Source organism: Macaca thibetana, chromosome 4 (genome assembly GCF_024542745.1).
Source record: "Macaca thibetana thibetana isolate TM-01 chromosome 4, ASM2454274v1, whole genome shotgun sequence".
Taxonomy (NCBI): domain Eukaryota; kingdom Metazoa; phylum Chordata; class Mammalia; order Primates; family Cercopithecidae; genus Macaca; species Macaca thibetana.
In genome coordinates this window covers 28,356,038-28,374,991 of record NC_065581.1, presented here as the reverse complement: position 1 = coordinate 28,374,991, position 18,954 = coordinate 28,356,038, and the positions used below count along the sequence as shown (strand labels likewise).

Here is an 18,954-nt window from a genome sequence, read left to right as displayed (position 1 = left end):
GCTACTTTACACGCAGGACTTAGTTGTGGCAGCGAGGAGAGCTTCGAACACTAGGAAATTTTGAGGAAGCGTTTGTCTCCATCAGAGGAATTGGGTTTCCACGTTGCTGCTGAAGGTTTTCATAAGTCAGTCGGAGCAGCATCTTTCTCTTTGTCTCCAAACCAGTGAATTTGATATGCTTTGAAAGCATTCTTCTAGACTAAGGCTCTTGGTACTTGTGTTTGGATAGAAGGGGAGAGTCCAATACCGTGCACGCGGCCACAAAGGCGTTTTCGAAGGGAATTCGATAGGAAGCGGGGGAACGAGTTTTTCTCACATTCAGAGGCCATCCAGGAACTGTAAAACGTTCACCTTTGAAAGGTCCCACCGAGATTCGAACTCGGATTGCTGGATTCAAAGTCCAGAGTGCTAACCATTACACCATGGGACCAACCACAAGAGTAGACTAGGTATGTACAGTCGTGGTTAAATACCTCCTTGATAATAAACCTTCTAGTTGTTCCAATCCGGAAGAGTTAGGTCAGGCTTCAGCGAGACCACGCTGATAGGAAAGCTGTTTGTTGCTGGAGGAGTAACTGGCAAAATAAAATTCAGGGAGATCTGTGCACTCTTTCCTGCGCTTTTGTTAGCATAAATTAGCTTCCAGAAATCAACCGGGGCAGATTTGTGAGGTCTGAAACTTAACAATTTAGAAAATCCTCTTTAAGAAAAAGAATAGCTGTTATCAACATAAAATTGTGGGTACTCTAAGGCCTGTATGATGTAGCTGAGGGTAAGCTGGAGTAGGAAGAGGCAGCTGTCTTAACTAATTTTCATTGTAATAGCATACTTTTGCAAATTTTACAAAATACGTTTCATACAGAGCAACCTCTTCCCAAGGCCTTGGAAAGCACAGTGCAAGGAAAGGATCTTAACACACTTTACCGAGACTCCTGATAAACATCTCTCTGGGGTGCAAATCTTTTAGCAATATCTATCAAAACAGTCTCTTCTACAGTCACTAAAAAGAATGGGATAGATACACCTAACGCATCTCGGCTTGGCAGTTTCTGGGGGAGGATTTAAATTTAAAACAAACAAAAAAGGCCAGTAACTTGCTGAATTGTAGTCTAGTATGATTTAAGTTTTACAAATTTTGAGTTATACTTGTGACTCAGTTATATTTGTACATAATAATATTGTACTCAATTTTATGTGTACATTTTAGAAATAGGTTGGAGGTACATACAACAAACTCTTGGTATGAATTTTTCTGAGAAATGGAACTGAGGATGAAGAAACTTCATTTTTTGCCATGTTGACTTTTTGAATATTTGACTTTTTAAATCAATGTCTATCACTGTTGTAGTACTTAAAAAATGCAAATCTACAAAACAAAACCAAAAAAAAAAGAGTAAAGCTCGTCAGTAGAGGACTTAGAAGTCATGTTTACTCCATGTTAACTGCCTACTGTGCTCACCATGGCAGAGATCACTGCCTTGCAGAATGAGAAAAAGGTAGTAGAATCCCTGACTGCAAAGGTTGGTTAGGAGGGAAACACAAAAGATAAATTCAGCACGTTAATAGTGGCTGAGAAAATGATCCTTTCAGGGTTGGATGACACAGGCACACAGACAAACATTTCATCCACAATTTCGTTAGGTTTAGCGATTTACTTAAGACCATCCATGGACCCTAAACATAAGTTTTTGTTTTGTTTTGTTTTTGTTTTTGTTTTTTAGAGATTTCTGAAAGAAATGTTCTGATTATTCAAAGCTTCTCTACTCAGAAATGCCAAAATGTGAGAAATCAACATAAGGACCAAAGCAGAAGGAAACAGAGAATGGAGAAGGGAACCAGGCAGCAATTCAACAAATATTCCTGGGGCATCTCTGCGCTACCAGAGGTATGGATGAACCCTGTGACTGCTTGAAGGGAATGTTCTGGTTACTCCACTCCAGTGATTCGCTAGGCGCTGATCCAGATTTTGGATCAAAACCGTCCAGATTTTATTAGATTTCTGGGACCAGTTTCCCCACAGTTGTTTAGTCACGGCTCTGTGCTCCGTGAATAAACAACTGAGGCTCATTCTCGGTGGGTCTTGGTTTTCCAATCCGTAAAACGGAAACAATAGACTAATTCTTACATTTCTTTTTAAGTCTGATTTAGAGTGAAAGGGAAAGGTGAAAGTGGCCCGAAATTAACGAGGAAAGGCGGGGGAGGAGCCTACAGATTCGCTGACGTGGTAGTCCTTAGGGATGCTCCTCTCCGTTTTGTTTCAGGTCGCTGCGGTGAGCAACGCGGGTCTGAGTGCCAGCGGTAGTTTATCGTGGTGACAGGAAAACACAGACAAGCAGCCTCTACGCCAGCACTACTCACACTGTGAAACTCTTTTCACTGGGATGCCAGATAACTAGGTAATTCCGGAGTTAATTCTCCGTAGTTTCCAGAGTACTTGCCTCTCCAGAATTACTGGTACCGTAGGTGTTTGCACAACCAGTGAGAAGACTGCACCACCTGGAATCCTAGAGCGGACCGGAAGTGAGCGTGGCTCACCGGGCCCGGCCGGAACCTACGGGCACAGCTGCGGGTGTGTCCGCGGAACCGCCACCTGAGCCGTGGAGTGTTTCCCTCTACCCACTAGTCCGAGTTCGACAGGGTCTGAGCTCCTCAGAGGTGGGAGCTGCGGCCGAGGGAAGGGTGCATGTGCTCGGCGACAATCGGGCCTCTTCCCCAGGCAGCTTGTGAGCCCCTCTCCCTCTCCGCCCTCGCCCAGGCTGCTCCGATCTTCGTTTCCTTGCCTAGGCTTATATACCCAGGCTTTATTTAGGGCCAAAGTATCCTTCATAACCTCAGTTTTCTGTCTCGCTAGTATCTTGCCGCTCAATTTGTGACCCTGAAGCTTTAGTGAGTCGTTCTGTCCTCACTATTTCTGGTCTTTTCAGAGGATGTCTTCACTTTCAATGGAATTGCCCAAGTAACTGACCTGTGTTGTCACGTAAACAGGTCCTTTTAAACTGAGTCTGTAGTTGTCCTGTGTTGAGTGTTTTCTTATATCAAAAACTTTCCTCACCAAGAACAAAAAAGGAGCTCAAGTAAAATCACCCATTTGCCTACACCCCATCTGGAGAGAGCCTTTCCCTGAGCTGTCTAAGCTCGGGATGGAAGCAGTCTCCAGGGTCTTCCCAGCCTTGGCTGGCCAGGCTCCAGAAGAACAAGGGGAGATTATCAAAGTAAAGGTTAAAGAAGAAGACCATACTTGGGATCAGGAATCAGGCCTACCTAGGAATTTGTCTTATACCAGGGAACTCTCTCGTCAGCGCTTCAGGCAGTTCTGCTATCAGGAGACACCTGGGCCCAGGGAGGCTCTGAGTCAACTGCGGGAACTTTGCCGTCAGTGGCTGAACCCAGAGATACATACCAAGGAGCAGATCCTGGAATTGTTGGTGCTGGAGCAGTTCCTGACCATCCTGCCTGAGGAGCTCCAGTCCTGGGTGCGGGAGCATAATCCTGAGAGTGGAGAAGAGGTGGTAACTTTGCTGGAAGATTTGGAGAGGGAGCTTGATGAACCTAGACAGCAGGTGAGAAATTGGAGGTGCCATCTTCTGTGGAGAATTTGGGTGCATGGATCCAGAATGGAGTAAAGGGAGTAATTTCACACTGGTGGTTCCAAACCCTGGTTTGGGGCATTATTTCTTATTTGATCACTGGTGTAGATGAATAGATTCATGCATATGAGATAACAGTCTTTGTGTATGATACAAATAATTAAATGATTTAACCAAATGGAAAACCTTGATCTATTTTTTACCAGAAAATATAGTTTATGTAGTGACTATGAGATTAAAGAAATATACAATAGTATTTTTTTTTTTTTAATTTCTGTCTTTTGAAGCTATCTAGGCTCTGTCACTAATTAGCTGTGTAACCTTGGGCATATTACACCTTCTCTGGAACATTAATGTCTTCATCTGTACAATGAAAATACTAGTTGCATGATTTCCTTGGTTCTTTTCAGTATCTAGAGTTGTTGGTATGTAAAATGTTTTGAGCGCAAAATTATTTTTAGAAGAATTTTAAAAGCTTTTTGCTGTTACAATGGAGTTGTTTCTAAAGGAGTACATTTGCCTTCTTTGACAGTAATTTTAGAACATTATGGATATTGCCAGACATTCTTATATTTTTTAGTGATACTGTTCATACATTTATCTGAACTGTTTCAGAAGATGAACACTTATGTATACAGTCTGATCTGTTAAAAACGCATGTTTCTGGAATGCAGAATCTTTTAAAATGAGGTCAGTATGCCATAAGTGAGTCAGTAAAAAGCTGAAATTGTGAGGGCTCATGTATGAGTTTTCCCAGCAAGTTGATGTTTGGGGCCACCAAGTGGGAGTGGCTGAATTCAAAGTATCTGATTTAGCTGAGCACAGCAAGTCCTGAGTACATACAATACTGTACATAATTCCCATTTGCCCCCCCCATCCTTCCTTGGCTGTCTCGGAAGTGCCTATTTACGTTGTTCCCTCCGATCTTTGTGTATTTTTTGCTAAACTTTTTTGTATTCCAGAAAAGGAGCAAGCAGAGGGTTTTGCAAGTGCCACAGAAGTGTGCTTGTGATACAATTTCTGCTAGTGAGTATAAAAGAAGAAAAACTTTAACAATTGAAGACAAGTTTGAAACTGTACAGTATTTTGAAAGAAAAGAAAGTGAGATTGGTCATGCAACTGGCATAAAGGAGTAAATGTATGTACAATTAGAGACAATGATGAGAAAAATAAAAGAAAATTATCTAGCTGGAACAACTGCCAGTGTTATGAAATCTATTGGAACAAGGCATAAGGAAATGGAGGAAATGGAGCATTTGTTAAGTGTGTGGATTGAATACCAAACAAGGAAGCAATCCAATGCAGTGTTTCTCAGAATTAAAGAGAATACCATCACAATGTATGGAGACATTAAGAAAAAAAGATGAAAATCCCGCAGAAGTGCCTTCATTTAGTGGAAGTAGTGGCTGGTTTAGTGGCTTCAAGAACTACTGTAGTTTCCACAGTATTAAACTGTGCAGACAAGGCTGTAAGTGCAGATGAAGAAGCTGCAAAGACATTTCCCCCAGCATTAAGAAATTAGATTGATGAAGAAGGCCATCCCCTGGCTCAGATTTTTAGTTTTTATGAAACCAGTTTCTGTTGGAAGCAGATGCCCTCAAGGGGATATGTGGAGAATTTGGGTGCATGGATCCAGAATGGAGTAAGCAGGACTGGAAGTACTCTAGAAACACACTGTGGGGTTTAAGGCTACAAAGGATCAACAGATGGTGATGCTGGGTGCAAATGCCAGTGGAATTTTAAAGCTAAAGCCTGTGATTATCATTCTGCCAATCTATAAGCTTTAAAATGAGTTGTAAAGACTAGCCTTGGTGCCTACTATATGTCTAGCAAGAGAGACTGGATGACAGGGCAGACATTTTCTGATCGTTCAGGTGATTTTTTTGTAGATTAAAAAAAAAAAGCATTGCAAGAGAAAAAACTTGTCTTTTAAAATTCTTATAATTCTCAGTGATACACCAAGTCACCCTCCAGTAGTTACTGAGCTTTCTTCAAATATCACAGTTCTCATTTTACCTCCCAATACAACTTCTTTACTGCAGCCCCTTGATCACGGTGTGATTGCAATCTTTAAAGCTTATTATTTAAAGCAAACATTCAAGATACTGATTGCCTATACAGGGGGTGACAGTCCCCTAACAGTTTTTGAATTATGTAAATGATTCAACATTAAACTTATGGTTGATATTATTGTAGACGCCTGGAATGATTTCACAAAAGCCTGTTTGCATGGGGTGTGATATACAATTCTCCCTGATTTAATTTATGATTCCAAAGCCTTTGAGCCTTCAGAAGAGCTCTCCAAAACCAACCCAAGCTGTGTTGCTCTTGCAAAGGGGGCTGGATTTGAAGAAGATGCTAGTGAGGATAATGCGGAGCGCTGCAGTCTGACATACAGGATCTTTCTATAGAAGAGCTGCAAGTTAGTTGCTGAGGCACAAATGGAAGGTGTGGAGGAAGAAGAACATGCAGTTCCTCAAGCTACAAGCTGCATCCCAAGAGCTTTTCACTGCTCAGTTATCTTCTGTTTCAAGTATGATAGAGAAGCAGTTGGAGTGGATAAAAGATAATGACTACAATGCAGAACGCAGCATGATTTTACTTCATGACATAAAGTCCTATTTGGAGCCATATATACAGCTTCGTTATGAAAGAAGGAAAGTGTTAAAACAGCAAACACTGGGCATCTTTTTATAAGCCAGTGTCAAAGAAGTAAAAATAAGATGATGGACCGGAACCCACATCATGTTTCTTGTAGTATCACTGTATCCAAGGGTGGAAGGATGTAACATCAAATGTTCAAGCCTCTTCACTTTACTTTTGATGATTATATCTTTCCACCTTTGAATTTTTATTGTTGTTGTTGTTGTGTGTTTGTTTTGAGACAGAATTTCACGCTCTCCCCCAGGCTGCAGTGCAGTGGCGTTATCTCGGCTCACTCACTCCAAGCTCTGCCTCCGGGGCTCACGCCATTCTCCTGCCTCAGCCTCCCGAGTAGCTGGGACTACAGGCGCCCGCCACCACTCCTGGCTAATTTTTGTATTTTTAGTAGAGACGGGGTTTCACCGTGTTAGCCAGGTTGGTCTCAATCTCCTGACCTCGTGATCCTCCCGCCTCAGCCTCCCAAAGTGCTGGGATTACAGGCGTGAGCCACCGCGCCTGGCCCACCTTTGAATTTTTGATGATTCTATCCTTCCACCCTTGCCTCGCCCTTTCCTCACACTTGTTTCTAATAAGATTAACATCACCTTTCTAAGGTAAAATCCTATACTTAAAGTAAGATTTATTAACGTCTTATATTTTTACTAGCGTTATTATAGTGTTTGTTTTATTTTATTTTATTTTTATTTTTTGAGACGGAATCTCACTGTCGCCAGGCAGGAGTGCAGTGGCACGATCTCAGCTCACTGCAACCTCTGCCTCCCTCGTTCAAGGGATTTTCCTGCCTCAGCCTGCTAAGTAGCTGGGATTTGCAGGCATGCACTACCATGCCCAGCTAATTTTTGTATTTTTAGTAGAGACGTGGCTTCACCATGTTGGCCAGGATGGTCTCGATCTGTTGACCTCGTGATCCGCCAGCCTCGGCCTCCCAAAGTGCTGGGATTACAGGCGTGAGCCACCGCGCGCCAGCCGGGAGTTGTTATAGTTTTAATAGTGCTCTGGTGACAAAGTTGTGTAGGTGTTAAAATAGTCCACCCTTTAACCGTATTTTCCCCATAAATCCTGTCACTTTTCTGCAGTTTTGCAGAAAGCATGTTTTTTAATACATTCATCTGTTACATTGCAGCACAAATGCCTATATAAGCAATTTCTCAAGTCTAGTCAGCACACCCTTTTCCTTTTGCTTTAAATAACAAATACAGGGTTCCCCCCACCTTAAGATATGCCTGTTACTTTAGAATAGGGGTATCCAATCTTTTGAATTCCCTGGGCCACATTGGAAGAATAATTGTCTTGGGCCACACTAAAATACACTAACACTAACAATAACTGATCAGCTAAAAAAAAAAAAAAAAATCACAAAACAATCTTACAATGTTTTGAGAAAGTTTACAAAATTGTGTTGGGCCACATTCAGAACTGTCCTGGGCTGCATGTGGCCCGCAGGCTGCAAGATGGACAAGCTTGCTTTAAAATTTCCCCTTCTAGCTTTTTTGAAAACTGTAGCTGCTGGTAGGACTTGGGTATTGTTCAGGTTATATGCTGATCATATTTGATAGTTTTTTTTTTAATGTGGTCAGAGTTATAAATATCTTTTAGTCTTGTTGAAGATCAGGTTTGTATAAATGTTTCTCATTTTTCTTGTTTTTGTGTGATTTCCCCCACAGGGGAAATACCACTGTGGCAGACATGTTTAGCTGCCAATCCAGTGTCTGTTCCACCCTCCTTTCTTCCCGACAAAATGTTGGTTTTGTTCATACTGGCAGTGTATCTAATTAAATTCTTTTCCAGGCTTCCTTGTTCTAGAGTTAACTGTGCAACAGAATTCTGGCCAGGGAGAAATAAGCATATTTCGGGGAGGAGGTTCCTGGGGAAGCTTTTATTTTCCTGATAAAATAGGGGAGATGAGTTTAGTTTCACCTTTTCCCACTTCCAGTCTTAAACACTAATGTGATATCTGGCCATCTTGTGACCATTAAGTGATGGTAGACATGAGACCAAATGCTAGTGTTAAAAGTGACAGAGCAGAAATATGAAGACAGCTAGGGTCCCTAACAAAACTGTTAGATAAATGAGTTGGTGCCAGCAACTACCTTCTTCTAGACTTCTTGTTATGTAACAAAAATAAACCCCTATTTGTGCCACTATAAGTTAGGTGTTCTAACTTATTGGAAATATGTGCATTTCTAATGAACACAGCAATATTTACCATATTACAACCAAAAGTTTCTTTCCAGCATTTGTATTTATTTATTTATTTGAGATGGAATCTCACTCTGTCACCCAGGCTGGAGTGCAGTGGCACGATCTTGGCTCACTGCAACCGCCACCTCCCAGACTCAAGCGATCCACCCTACTCAGCCTCCTGAGTAGCTGGGACCACAGATATGTGCTACCATGCCCGGCTAATTTTTTGTATTTTTGGCAGTGATGAGGTTTCACTATGTTGTCCAGGCTGGTCTCAAACTCCGGAGCTCAAGCAATCCTCCCACCTTGGCCTCCCAAAGTGCTGAGATTACAGGTGTCAGCTACTGCGCTCAGCCTCTTTCCAGCATTAAAAAAAATCAAACCCAGGAATTGAATAGTGAAAGACTAATGACTGTCGTTTGAAGTAACTTCAGTTTTGTAATTTATTACCACCCCCCAGGGTACACTTCAAACTTCTGTGGTAGAGACAGAGGTGGAGTTCCTCCCAGTTCTAAGACCAGGCCCACCCATTTTGGTCCAGTGCAGCTGGTGGAAAAGTAAAGGAATCAAGAAGCTAGATTTGTGTTTGTGCTTAGAGTGTATGGGGGGTGGGGGAGAGTCAGTGAAGAATTCAACACAATGAACCATATCCATATTTTGTTTCTTAGTTGCTCCAAAAGCTGAGATTGTGTATACCAACATTACAGAACTGATACATTGTTTAATTATAAACAGCAGGTGGCCTTCTTTCACAGATTCTGTTTCTGGCAGTTATGCAAACATTTAGGCAAATTGAAATGCATGCTATTTTATTATACAAAGCAATTTACATAAGATACCTTATTAAGCTCAGAGAAGGGAAAAACATACCAAAGGGAACTGGCTTAACCATTTTATGAATTTTGAGAAAATTGATTTTTTGAAATGTCCTTTGCACAGTTTAAGAATTTTATTTTATTTTATTTTATTTTATTTTTTGAGGTGGAGTCTCGCTCTGTCATGCAGTGGCACGATCTTGACTCACTGCAACCTCTGCCTCCTGAGTTCAAGTGATCCTCCTGCCTCAGCCTCCTGAGTAGCTGGGACTACAGGCATGCACCACCACACCTGGCTAATTTTTGTCTCTTTAGTAGAGATGTGGTTTCACTATGTTAGTTAAGCTGGTCCTGAACTTCTGACCTCAGGTGATCCACCCACCTCAGCCTCCTTTTATTAGTCCCAAAATGCTGGGATTACAGGCGTGAGCCACTGTGCCCAGCGAAAATAAATTTATAATGTGGTGTCCAAGTTGGAGGAAAGGAGCGTGACACAGAATCTTAAATCGCAACATGATATTCTAAGAATAGGTAGGCTTTCATCTCCTCCTACGTCATTGGATATTCCCTTTTAGAATATTCTGGTTTATGTGCAATTTTGGGATTCACTATCCATGGACATTTTCCAACTGGATGTAGTAGAGTAAGTGTAACCATTAACAACTTTGTAATCCTCGAACCATTTGAACATTTTCTTAGGCCTGGTGAATCTGCATTATTATTAGTAGAGACAGGGTTTTGCCATGTTGGGCAGACTGGTCTCAAAACTCCTGACCTCAGGTGATCCATCTGCCTTGGCCTCCCAAAGTGCTGGGATTACAGGTGTGAGCCACTGCGCCCAGCCCAATATTTACTTTTAATTAACCACTCTGAAACTCATTTACAATTTTTTTAGTCATCACAGTTTAGAGGATATTTCTTTAACATGCTTTCATTGTTATTCCCAGAAACAGAAACCAAAGGGATGCATTTTAACTCTTGTCCTATAAAGACATCAGTTTCTGTTGTATGGCTCTGGCTTTATTAGTGCCAGCATTTTTCATTTCTCTTCATATTTTATCTTGTACTTAAGAATTCAGTAAAGACTGATGTTTTTTCTTCTTACATTCTATTTTAATGGAAAAATACAAGTTTAACTGTGACAAACTACAATTATTTATGTTGTTTACTAAATGCACCTATTTGTCCACAGGTCTCACAGGGCACATATGGTCAGGAAGCTTCTATAGAAGAAATGGCCCCTCTGGATTCTGCAAAGGAGTCTTTAGGCACCCAGCTTCAGTCTATGGAAGATGGAATGGAATGTGAATCTCCAGAGCCACACCCACTTCAAGATAATGGTGAGAATAATTTAGTTCTAAGAAAGAGGGTGAGACTTGGGAGAGTGAAGGGTCTAGTATTGAAAGTTACCAAACCTCATTCCATTTCAGCTTCTACTGAATGTATTAATAGTTGAAGGAAAAGTCAACCCGTATAGTGTAGTGTTATTAAGGGAGTTGAATTAAAGCAGTCAGGTAATAATGTCAAAAATACTTGAACCCAAGATTTTTCATGGATACTTTGTAATGAAGTTGGTAAGTACCTGTGGATAAATCAGATTCCTCTGTATGTAAATACTGAGCACTTGGCAGTGTAGTCTTGGGTCCCATTGCTGTAGCCTCTGACCACGATTTTTGTCACGTAATGACTGTGTATACATTGGAAATACTATTTGAAAATTCTACGTTAGAATATGGAATTTCTGAAGTCTATGTTTATTAGTGTTCTAAGGTCTGTTATTGGTATAATGTGTAGTAGAGGCGGAGTCTGGCCTGGTTCTGGAACAGCTATCTTTTCCGTTTAAAAAGGGTTAGGTAAAATGGATACAATGTTTTTCTCCTCTTACAGCCCTACCAATTTTCTTAGACATTAATATCGATTCAAAAACTTATGGGGCTCATATTTTCCTGGTTCTCTTGACGTTGCCCTGTATTTCTTCTTCTGATTCATTCTTGTTTATTTTCCTTCTATGCTTCTAGTTCTATAGCATGGCACAAAATGGATCAGCATGGAAAGAAATGCTATCCATACGATGGTCTTTTTCAATCACATTTTGAGATAGCACTTTCCATTATTGTTATTTTATTATAAAGTTAATCAACAATTTTCTATTGAACACTCAATGTAGTAACGTGTTAGATAATGTGAAAGATACTAGAGAAATAAGTGATCTCTGTTTCTTTAGAAACTTAGTCTTTTTGCATCTACCTATAAAACAAAGAAGAAAGTGCTATAGGGCTAACTTGTGTTATAAATAGATTATGATTTTCAGGAAAGGAAAACTCACTATGAGCTTCAATTTAATGATCAAAGAAGCCGTACTGGAACAATTGAGAGTTAAATGAGGCCAAACCACACAGTAACATATCATTAATTTTAACCTAGTTTTAGAAAATATAAACATTTTAGATGATTTAAATTTACTGGCTCATTACTGCTACAGAACCAAACTATGGTTCACTTGCCTGGCACAGGAAAGCCAAACATCCATATCAGTAGGAGAAAGGAAGGCATTTATTTGCAGAGTGTCAAGCAAGGAGAATTGGGCCCCTCAAAATTAAGACTCAGTCTCCCCGATGGTTTGCAAGTAAGGATTTTTTAAAAGAAGGGAGTCAGAGGTTACAAGCAAAGTCATAAATCAATATGTGGACACTGTACATTTGTTTGACCTAAAAAGGTAGGACGGACATCTCAAGGGCCTTACAGGTCATAGATAGATTCAAAGATTTTCTGATTTGCAATTGGTTAAGGAGGCAAAGCTTTGTCTAAAAATTTGGGATCAGCAGAAAAGAAGGTTAGCTCTGGCTTGTGGGTGTGACTTCTTCCAGGCCCCACAGGAAGAACTTTAGAACAAAGCAGCAGTTGGAGTTCAGTCCTCAGTTCCCCCTTATCTGAGGTCTTCAGACCAGTGGATCCATTTGGTGGAGGTATGGGTTTCTGAAAAACAACTTAGGGATATATGTTAAGATGTTATCTTTAGTTAATATAGGGAACATCTCATAACTAACTTTTTGGATGTTGTTTTAAGGTATTACCTTCTTGTTTCTCAAGTTGCTCGTTTACTTCTTAGAGATAGTTAGATGTGTGGAATTTCCCTTGAAGGAACTCAAGATTTTCTGTTATTACCATGCTTGGGGTTAGGGGTGGCTGACAGGCCCCTAAGAGGAGTCCTTGTTCTGTCTCACTATTTGGTATGCAAATTGATAGTATAAATAATGTTGACTTGAGTGAAAGTATTTTTCCAAGCAACTATAAAACTATCTAGAGATGTTATGCTAATTCTAAATTATTATTTTTTATTTTTTCCAAAATAGTTTTTTTCTTAACACTTAGCCAAATTTGAAGTATTCTTAGTGCTTCTGTTATTATGAGTATTCTAGAAATTTCTTTTAATAAGCTTTATTAAGTCAAAAATTTTTCACTAATTTAGACTCATCCACTACTCTTATTAAAATTAGTAATGAAGCTATTTTTATTGAGTTTGTACTTAATAGCCCTGAAAGGGAGCTGATATGAATATATCAGGTTGGAACTTACTCCTCAAATGTTGATGTAATAGCTAATCTGACTGAATAAAAGAGAAAATGTGTAGTGTGGAGATTTTTTAAAAAATCTATTATTGGCTTGCTGAGGTTCCTCCAAAAAAAAAAAAAAAAGTCTTTGCATAGTAAACAAACAAATAAATGCTAATTTGCATCCTATTTTACGCAAAACAATGCTTCAATCCTGAAAACTGCTCTGGAAAGTCATGTCCTGGCTTTCTACTCTTTATTGTGTGAAACTTTTTATTACTGGCTGGAGTTCGTCATTCATGCTCTTCCTTCCACTAAGATTGGATTCCTTAATCAAAATGGTATCCTCCTAGCCTGGTTCAGTAACTCATGCCTGTAATCACAGCACTTTGGGAGGCTGAGGCTGGCAGGCAGATTGCTTGAGACCAGGAGTTCAAGACCAGTCTGGCCAACATGGTGAAACTCCATCTCTACTAAAAATAAAAACATTAGTCAAATGTTGTGGTGCGCCTGTAATCCCAGCTACTCAGGAGGCTGAGACAGGAGAATTGCGTGAATCTGGGAAGCAGTGAGTGAGCTGAGATTGTGCCACTGCACTCTAGCCTGGGCAACAGAGTGAGACTCTGTCTCAAAAAGAAAGAAAATGGTATCCCCTTTTGTGTGCCCATAATCCCTACTTCTACCTCAAGCACTACTGGCTCCTTTGACAATATATGTATTTTAAATTATATTTCTGAATATTCTAATTGATTTTTTCCTTTGTTTTTAGGGTCATTTTTGTGGTTTTCCATGATGTCTCAAAGCATGGGTGATGATAACCTCAGTAGCTTAGATACTAATGAAGCAGAAATTGAACCAGAAAACATGAGAGAAAAGTTCTTCAGAAGCTTAGCAATGTTACTGGAAAACAAAAGTAATAATACTAAGATATTTTCTAAAGCAAAGTACTGTCAGTTGATAAAGGAAGTGAAAGAAGCTAAAGCTAAGGCGAAAAAGGAATCAGTTGACTACCGTCGCTTGGCTAGATTTGATGTTATCCTTGTACAAGGAAATGAGAAGCTAATTGAGGCTGTAAATGGAGAAACAGATAAAATACGGTATTACTTACACAGTGAGGACTTATTCGACATTCTGCATAATACACATCTCAGCATTGGACATGGTGGACGTACTCGCATGGAGAAAGAGTTACAAGCGAAATACAAGAACATCACAAAAGAAGTTATAATGCTATATCTGACCCTCTGTAAACCATGCCAACAGAAAAATTCAAAACTCAAGAAGGTTCTAACATCAAAACCAATTAAGGAAGTTAGTTCAAGATGCCAAGTAGATCTTATAGACATGCAGTTGAATCCTGATGGGGAGTATAAATTTATTATGCATTATCAGGATCTCCGTACAAAGTTAAGTTTTTTGCGGTCATTAAAGTCTAAAAGACCTACGGAAGTTGCACATGCTCTTTTAGATATATTTACAATTATTGGAGCACCCAGTGTCCTACAATCTGACAGTGGGAGGGAATTTTCAAGCCAGGTTGTCAGTGAACTCAGTAATATTTGGCCAGAATTGAAAATTGTCCATGGGAAGTCTCAGACCTGCCAAAGCCAGAGTTCTGCAGAACAAACTGAGGATATCCGAAAGAGAATTTTCTCCTGGATGCAAACTAACAACTCATCACACTGGGCTGAATTTTTGTGGTTCATTCAGATGACCCAAAATCAACCCTATCACAGAAGCATGCAACAGACTCCATGTGAAAGTACATTTAGCTCTGAAGCTAAACTGGGCTTGTCCCATTCTCAGTTAACTGAAGAACTTGTTGCCAGCTTGCATACAGAAAATGAATTAGATCAGGCTGACAAAGAGTTAGAAAATACTTTAAGAGCCCAGTATGAAGAAAACATTGAGACTGGAACAGATAGTAGTGATATTGAAGAGAATCTTTCTGTCACTCCTAAGATGGCTGAAAAAAGCCCCCCTGAGAGGAGACTAAGATTTTTATCCTGTGTAGTCTGTGAAAAAGAATGCACAGGTATTAATAGTTGCATATCATGTGATGGAAATATCCATGCAATTTGTGGAGTGCCCTCTCAACATGAGACTGAGGGCTGTGGTCAGCAAATAACTTGTAGCCTTTGCTATGAAACCAGCACAATGAAAAGGAAACATGATGAAATTCAAAGAAGTTTGCCTGTTCAACCTTCCAAAATGCTAAAGCCATCAGGGACACCATTTTCACCAGACAAAGTAGGAGATTGGGTAAGATTGCATATCTGCCATAGATGAAAGCAGGGGAAGAATCTCATTACACTTTACTGTGAATAAGTGTTGTGTGACAAGGTATATGAAAACACATTTTTATTACCTTGGATATATTTCCCCCAAAGAAGGCCTAATTACTTTTAGTGCTTCTCTTTTTTCCCAAGTTGGAAGTTGTAAAGTTGTAACCTTGAATGCTGTCTTTTTTATTATGCATTATCAGGATCTCCGTACAAAGTTAAGTTTTTTATTATTCTGGGGGTGATGAATAGTATCTCTCTTACTCCTTTTTGATGTCACGCATTTCTTGGGAGAATGAGAAGGCTAAGATTGAGGGAATAAATAGTGTGTATGCTAGTATGTTTCTACAGAGAATGAATTTGGTAACAGATGAATTTAATGTTTCTCTGTTTCAATTGTGAGTTTGGGTTGGGGGTAAGCTAAGAAAAAACATTTCAAATCAAGTGAAGAAGTATTTGTAGGGGTAGGGGATGATAAATTTGCTTGGAAGATAAGGGTTTGTGTTGGGAAAGACTTCAGTTTGGGAATTTAATTGGAGAGTATGAAATAGAACCAAAAAAATTTAAAATCAGTAGGCTTTATGAGGTAGGGTTAATGTTTTGAAATATGGAGATTACTCATGACTTAAACTAGTGGTACTCAAAGTGTGATCAGTAGACCAGTACTGGTATAAAAACTCCAGTCTGTAAGGAAATAAGTATAAAACTTGAGCATAAGTATTTAGAAACATAGCAATTGACATTACTGCAACATTCAAGCAAATGATTAATGGACTTACCTTACCGAATAGAATATAGACCAATTTAGGTATCGTTAAACTCTCAAGGTGAGTCACATGTGGTGGCAGTTACACACTAGTCAAACTCAGTAGGTCCCCATTACAACCTGTGATACTTTATGCTTAGTTTATCAGCTATAACCCAAAGATGTATAAAACTGAGAAAATATAGGCATTTATTTATTTTTATAACTTAACTTTAAAATAATTTTTTATTTTAATCAAGTCTAGTTTTTAACTTGTGGTTTAACATTGTTAGCTAAAGGAGGAAAGTAAAATTCATATTATTTACTTTTATTCCTAATTTCAGATGGCGAAACAAGCTTCACTGGACTTTTTTGTCAAGAAAAGACATGCCTTTTCTGAACACAGTAGTAGTAATAAAAGAAATGTTACCAATAGAAGTTATCCTGAAGAAGGGAGAACCAAAAGAGTTCATGCTAGTTTCACTCGGAAATATGATCCTTCATATATTGAGTTTGGTTTTGTAGCTGTAATTGATGGTGAAGTACTAAAACCACAGTGTATTATTTGTGGAGATGTACTGGCTAATGAAGCAATGAAACCATCAAAGCTTAAGCGACATTTATATTCAAAACATAAAGAAATAAGTTCACAACCGAAAGAATTCTTTGAAAGAAAGAGTAGTGAATTGAAAAGCCAACCAAAGCAGGTGTTCAACGTTTCTCATATAAACATTAGTGCTTTGCGGGCTTCGTATAAAGTAGCACTTCCGGTTGCTAAGTCTAAAACACCATACACAATTGCTGAGACGCTAGTGAAAGACTGCATCAAAGAAGTTTGCTTGGAAATGTTGGGTGAATCTGCAGCGAAGAAGGTAGCTCAGGTACCACTTTCCAATGACACCATAGCTCGACGTATTCAGGAACTGGCTAATGATATGGAAGATCAACTTATAGAACAAATAAAACTAGCAAAGTATTTTTCATTGCAACTTGATGAATGCAGAGATATTGCTAACATGATAATTCTTTTAGTCTATGTGAGGTTTGAACATGATGATGATATAAAGGAAGAGTTCTTTTTTTCAGCCTCTTTGCCTACAAACACAACTAGCTCAGAACTATATGAAGCTGTAAAGAATTATATTGTTAACAGATGTGGTTTGGAATTTAAATTTTGTGTAGGAGTATGTTCTGATGGTGCAGCTTCAATGACAGGAAAACATTCTGAAGTGGTAACCCAGATTAAGGAACTTGCACCAGAATGTAAAACAACACATTGCTTCATTCATCGAGAAAGTCTTGCTATGAAAAAAATATCAGCTGAACTAAATAGTGTACTTAATGATATAGTAAAAATTGTGAATTACATAAAATCTAATGCATTGAATTCAAGATTATTCTCTTTATTATGTGATAATATGGAAGCTGATCATAAGCAACTGTTACTGCATGCTGAGATACGGTGGTTATCACGGGGAAAAGTTCTGTCAAGAATGTTTGAAATACGAAATGAACTCTTAGTGTTTCTGCAAGGCAAGAAACCCATTTGGTCCCAACTTTTTAAAGATGTGAATTGGACAGCCAGACTTGCTTATTTGTCTGATATCTTCAGTATTTTTAATGATCTTAATGCTTCTATGCAAGGGAAGAATGCAACTTATTTTTCAATGGCAGATAAAGTTGAAGGACAAAAACAAAAGTTAGAAGCTTGGAAAAACAGAATTTCTACAGATTGTTATGACATGTTTCATAATTTAACAACAATTATCAATGAAGTAGGTAATGATCTTGATATTGCACATCTGCGAACGGTTATCAGTGAACATCTTACAAATTTGTTAGAATGTTTTGAATTTTATTTTCCATCAAAAGAAGATCCACGCATAGGAAATTTATGGATCCAAAATCCATTTCTTTCATCAAAAGATAACTTAAATTTAACTGTAACTCTACAGGATAAGTTGTTGAAGCTGGCTACCGATGAAGGATTGAAAATCAGTTTTGAAAATACAGCATCTCTTCCTTCATTTTGGATAAAAGCTAAAAATGAATATCCTGAGCTTGCTGAGATTGCTTTAAAATCGCTTCTTCTTTTTCCCTCAACGTACCTCTGTGAGACCGGATTCTCTACTTTAAGTGTTATTAAAACAAAACATAGAAACAGTTTAAATATACATTATCCCCTGAGGGTAGCATTGTCATCAATCCAACCTAGATTAGACAAATTAACAAGCAAGAAGCAAGCTCACTTATCACATTAAAAGCTTTAAATATTGATATGTAAGGTATTTGTTCAAAGTATGCATATAAGCATTGAGTGTGAGGAATTTGCTATTTCGCTTTAAACTTTCTGTCTAGTTACAGTTATGGAAGTATGAAGTTATGAGTGAAACAGCAATTTTCTATATAAATTGCCTATATGTATATTTTCAATTAAGACTGTACAGTTTTTATAATTCTTTATTGTTCCTGTTGTATTTGTCATATTTATTAAAATATAATTTTAGATCTGTTGATATTAAAACATTTGATCATATATCTTGTGTCTTCTTATTGTATTTCATTAGCACGTTAAGATTGTAGGAAAACTTCAGGATGGGGGATGGTTTCTTTGAAATAGACTAGGTCAGTGAAGGGAAGTGAATTCAAGGGGGTAGGCTTAGAATTCAAATGCAGGGGACAGGTCAGTAGGATATGAAGTTTGTTAAGCTGATCCAGAGTGGTTAGGTTGGAAGTTGATGTTAAGTTTGTTTTGTAGATGCATGTTTAGACAAAGTGTGTGAGTGGGATGGAAGGAAACACTTATTTTGTAATGGTGTTATGACCTTGGATTCATATTAATACATTCTGATTTCTTTCTTTCTTTCTTTCTTTCTTTCTTTCTTTTTTTTTTTCTTTTGAGACAGGGTCTTGCTCTGTCACCCAGGCTGGAGTGCACTGGTGCAATCTCTGCTGACTGCAACCTCCACCTCCCGGGTTCAAGTGATTCTCTTGCCTCAGTCTTCCGAGTAGCTGGGATTACAGGCACCCACCACCATGCCTGGCTAATTTTTGTACTTATAGTAGAGACGGGGGTTTCACCATGTTGGCCAGGCTGGTCTCGAACTCCTGACCTCAGATGATCCT

At 38.9% G+C, this 18,954-nt stretch overlaps 1 protein-coding gene and 1 non-coding gene across 3 annotated transcripts; one reads left to right on the top strand and one right to left on the bottom strand.

Annotated features, from left to right (window-relative positions):
• Window positions 1-358: 358 nt before the first annotated feature.
• On the bottom strand, window positions 359-430 carry TRNAQ-UUG (transfer RNA glutamine (anticodon UUG)). Its single transcript has one exon. It is a non-coding gene; the product is annotated as a tRNA-Gln (tRNA).
• Window positions 431-2,302: 1,872 nt separating this feature from the next.
• Window positions 2,303-18,361, top strand: SCAND3 (SCAN domain containing 3). 2 transcript variants are annotated; one of them, XM_050788325.1, is made up of 4 exons: window positions 2,303-2,396; window positions 10,443-10,590; window positions 13,571-15,063; window positions 16,173-18,361. In XM_050788325.1, the coding sequence occupies exons 2-4, from the start codon at window positions 10,485-10,487 to the stop codon at window positions 18,087-18,089; spliced, it is 3,516 nt and encodes a 1,171-aa protein (XP_050644282.1). In that variant the 5' UTR covers window positions 2,303-2,396; window positions 10,443-10,484; the 3' UTR covers window positions 18,090-18,361. The 2 variants fall into 2 exon arrangements, with proteins under 2 accessions (XP_050644282.1, XP_050644280.1); XM_050788323.1 differs by lacking the exon at window positions 2,303-2,396 and adding an exon at window positions 2,523-3,560.
• Window positions 18,362-18,954: the final 593 nt, after the last annotated feature.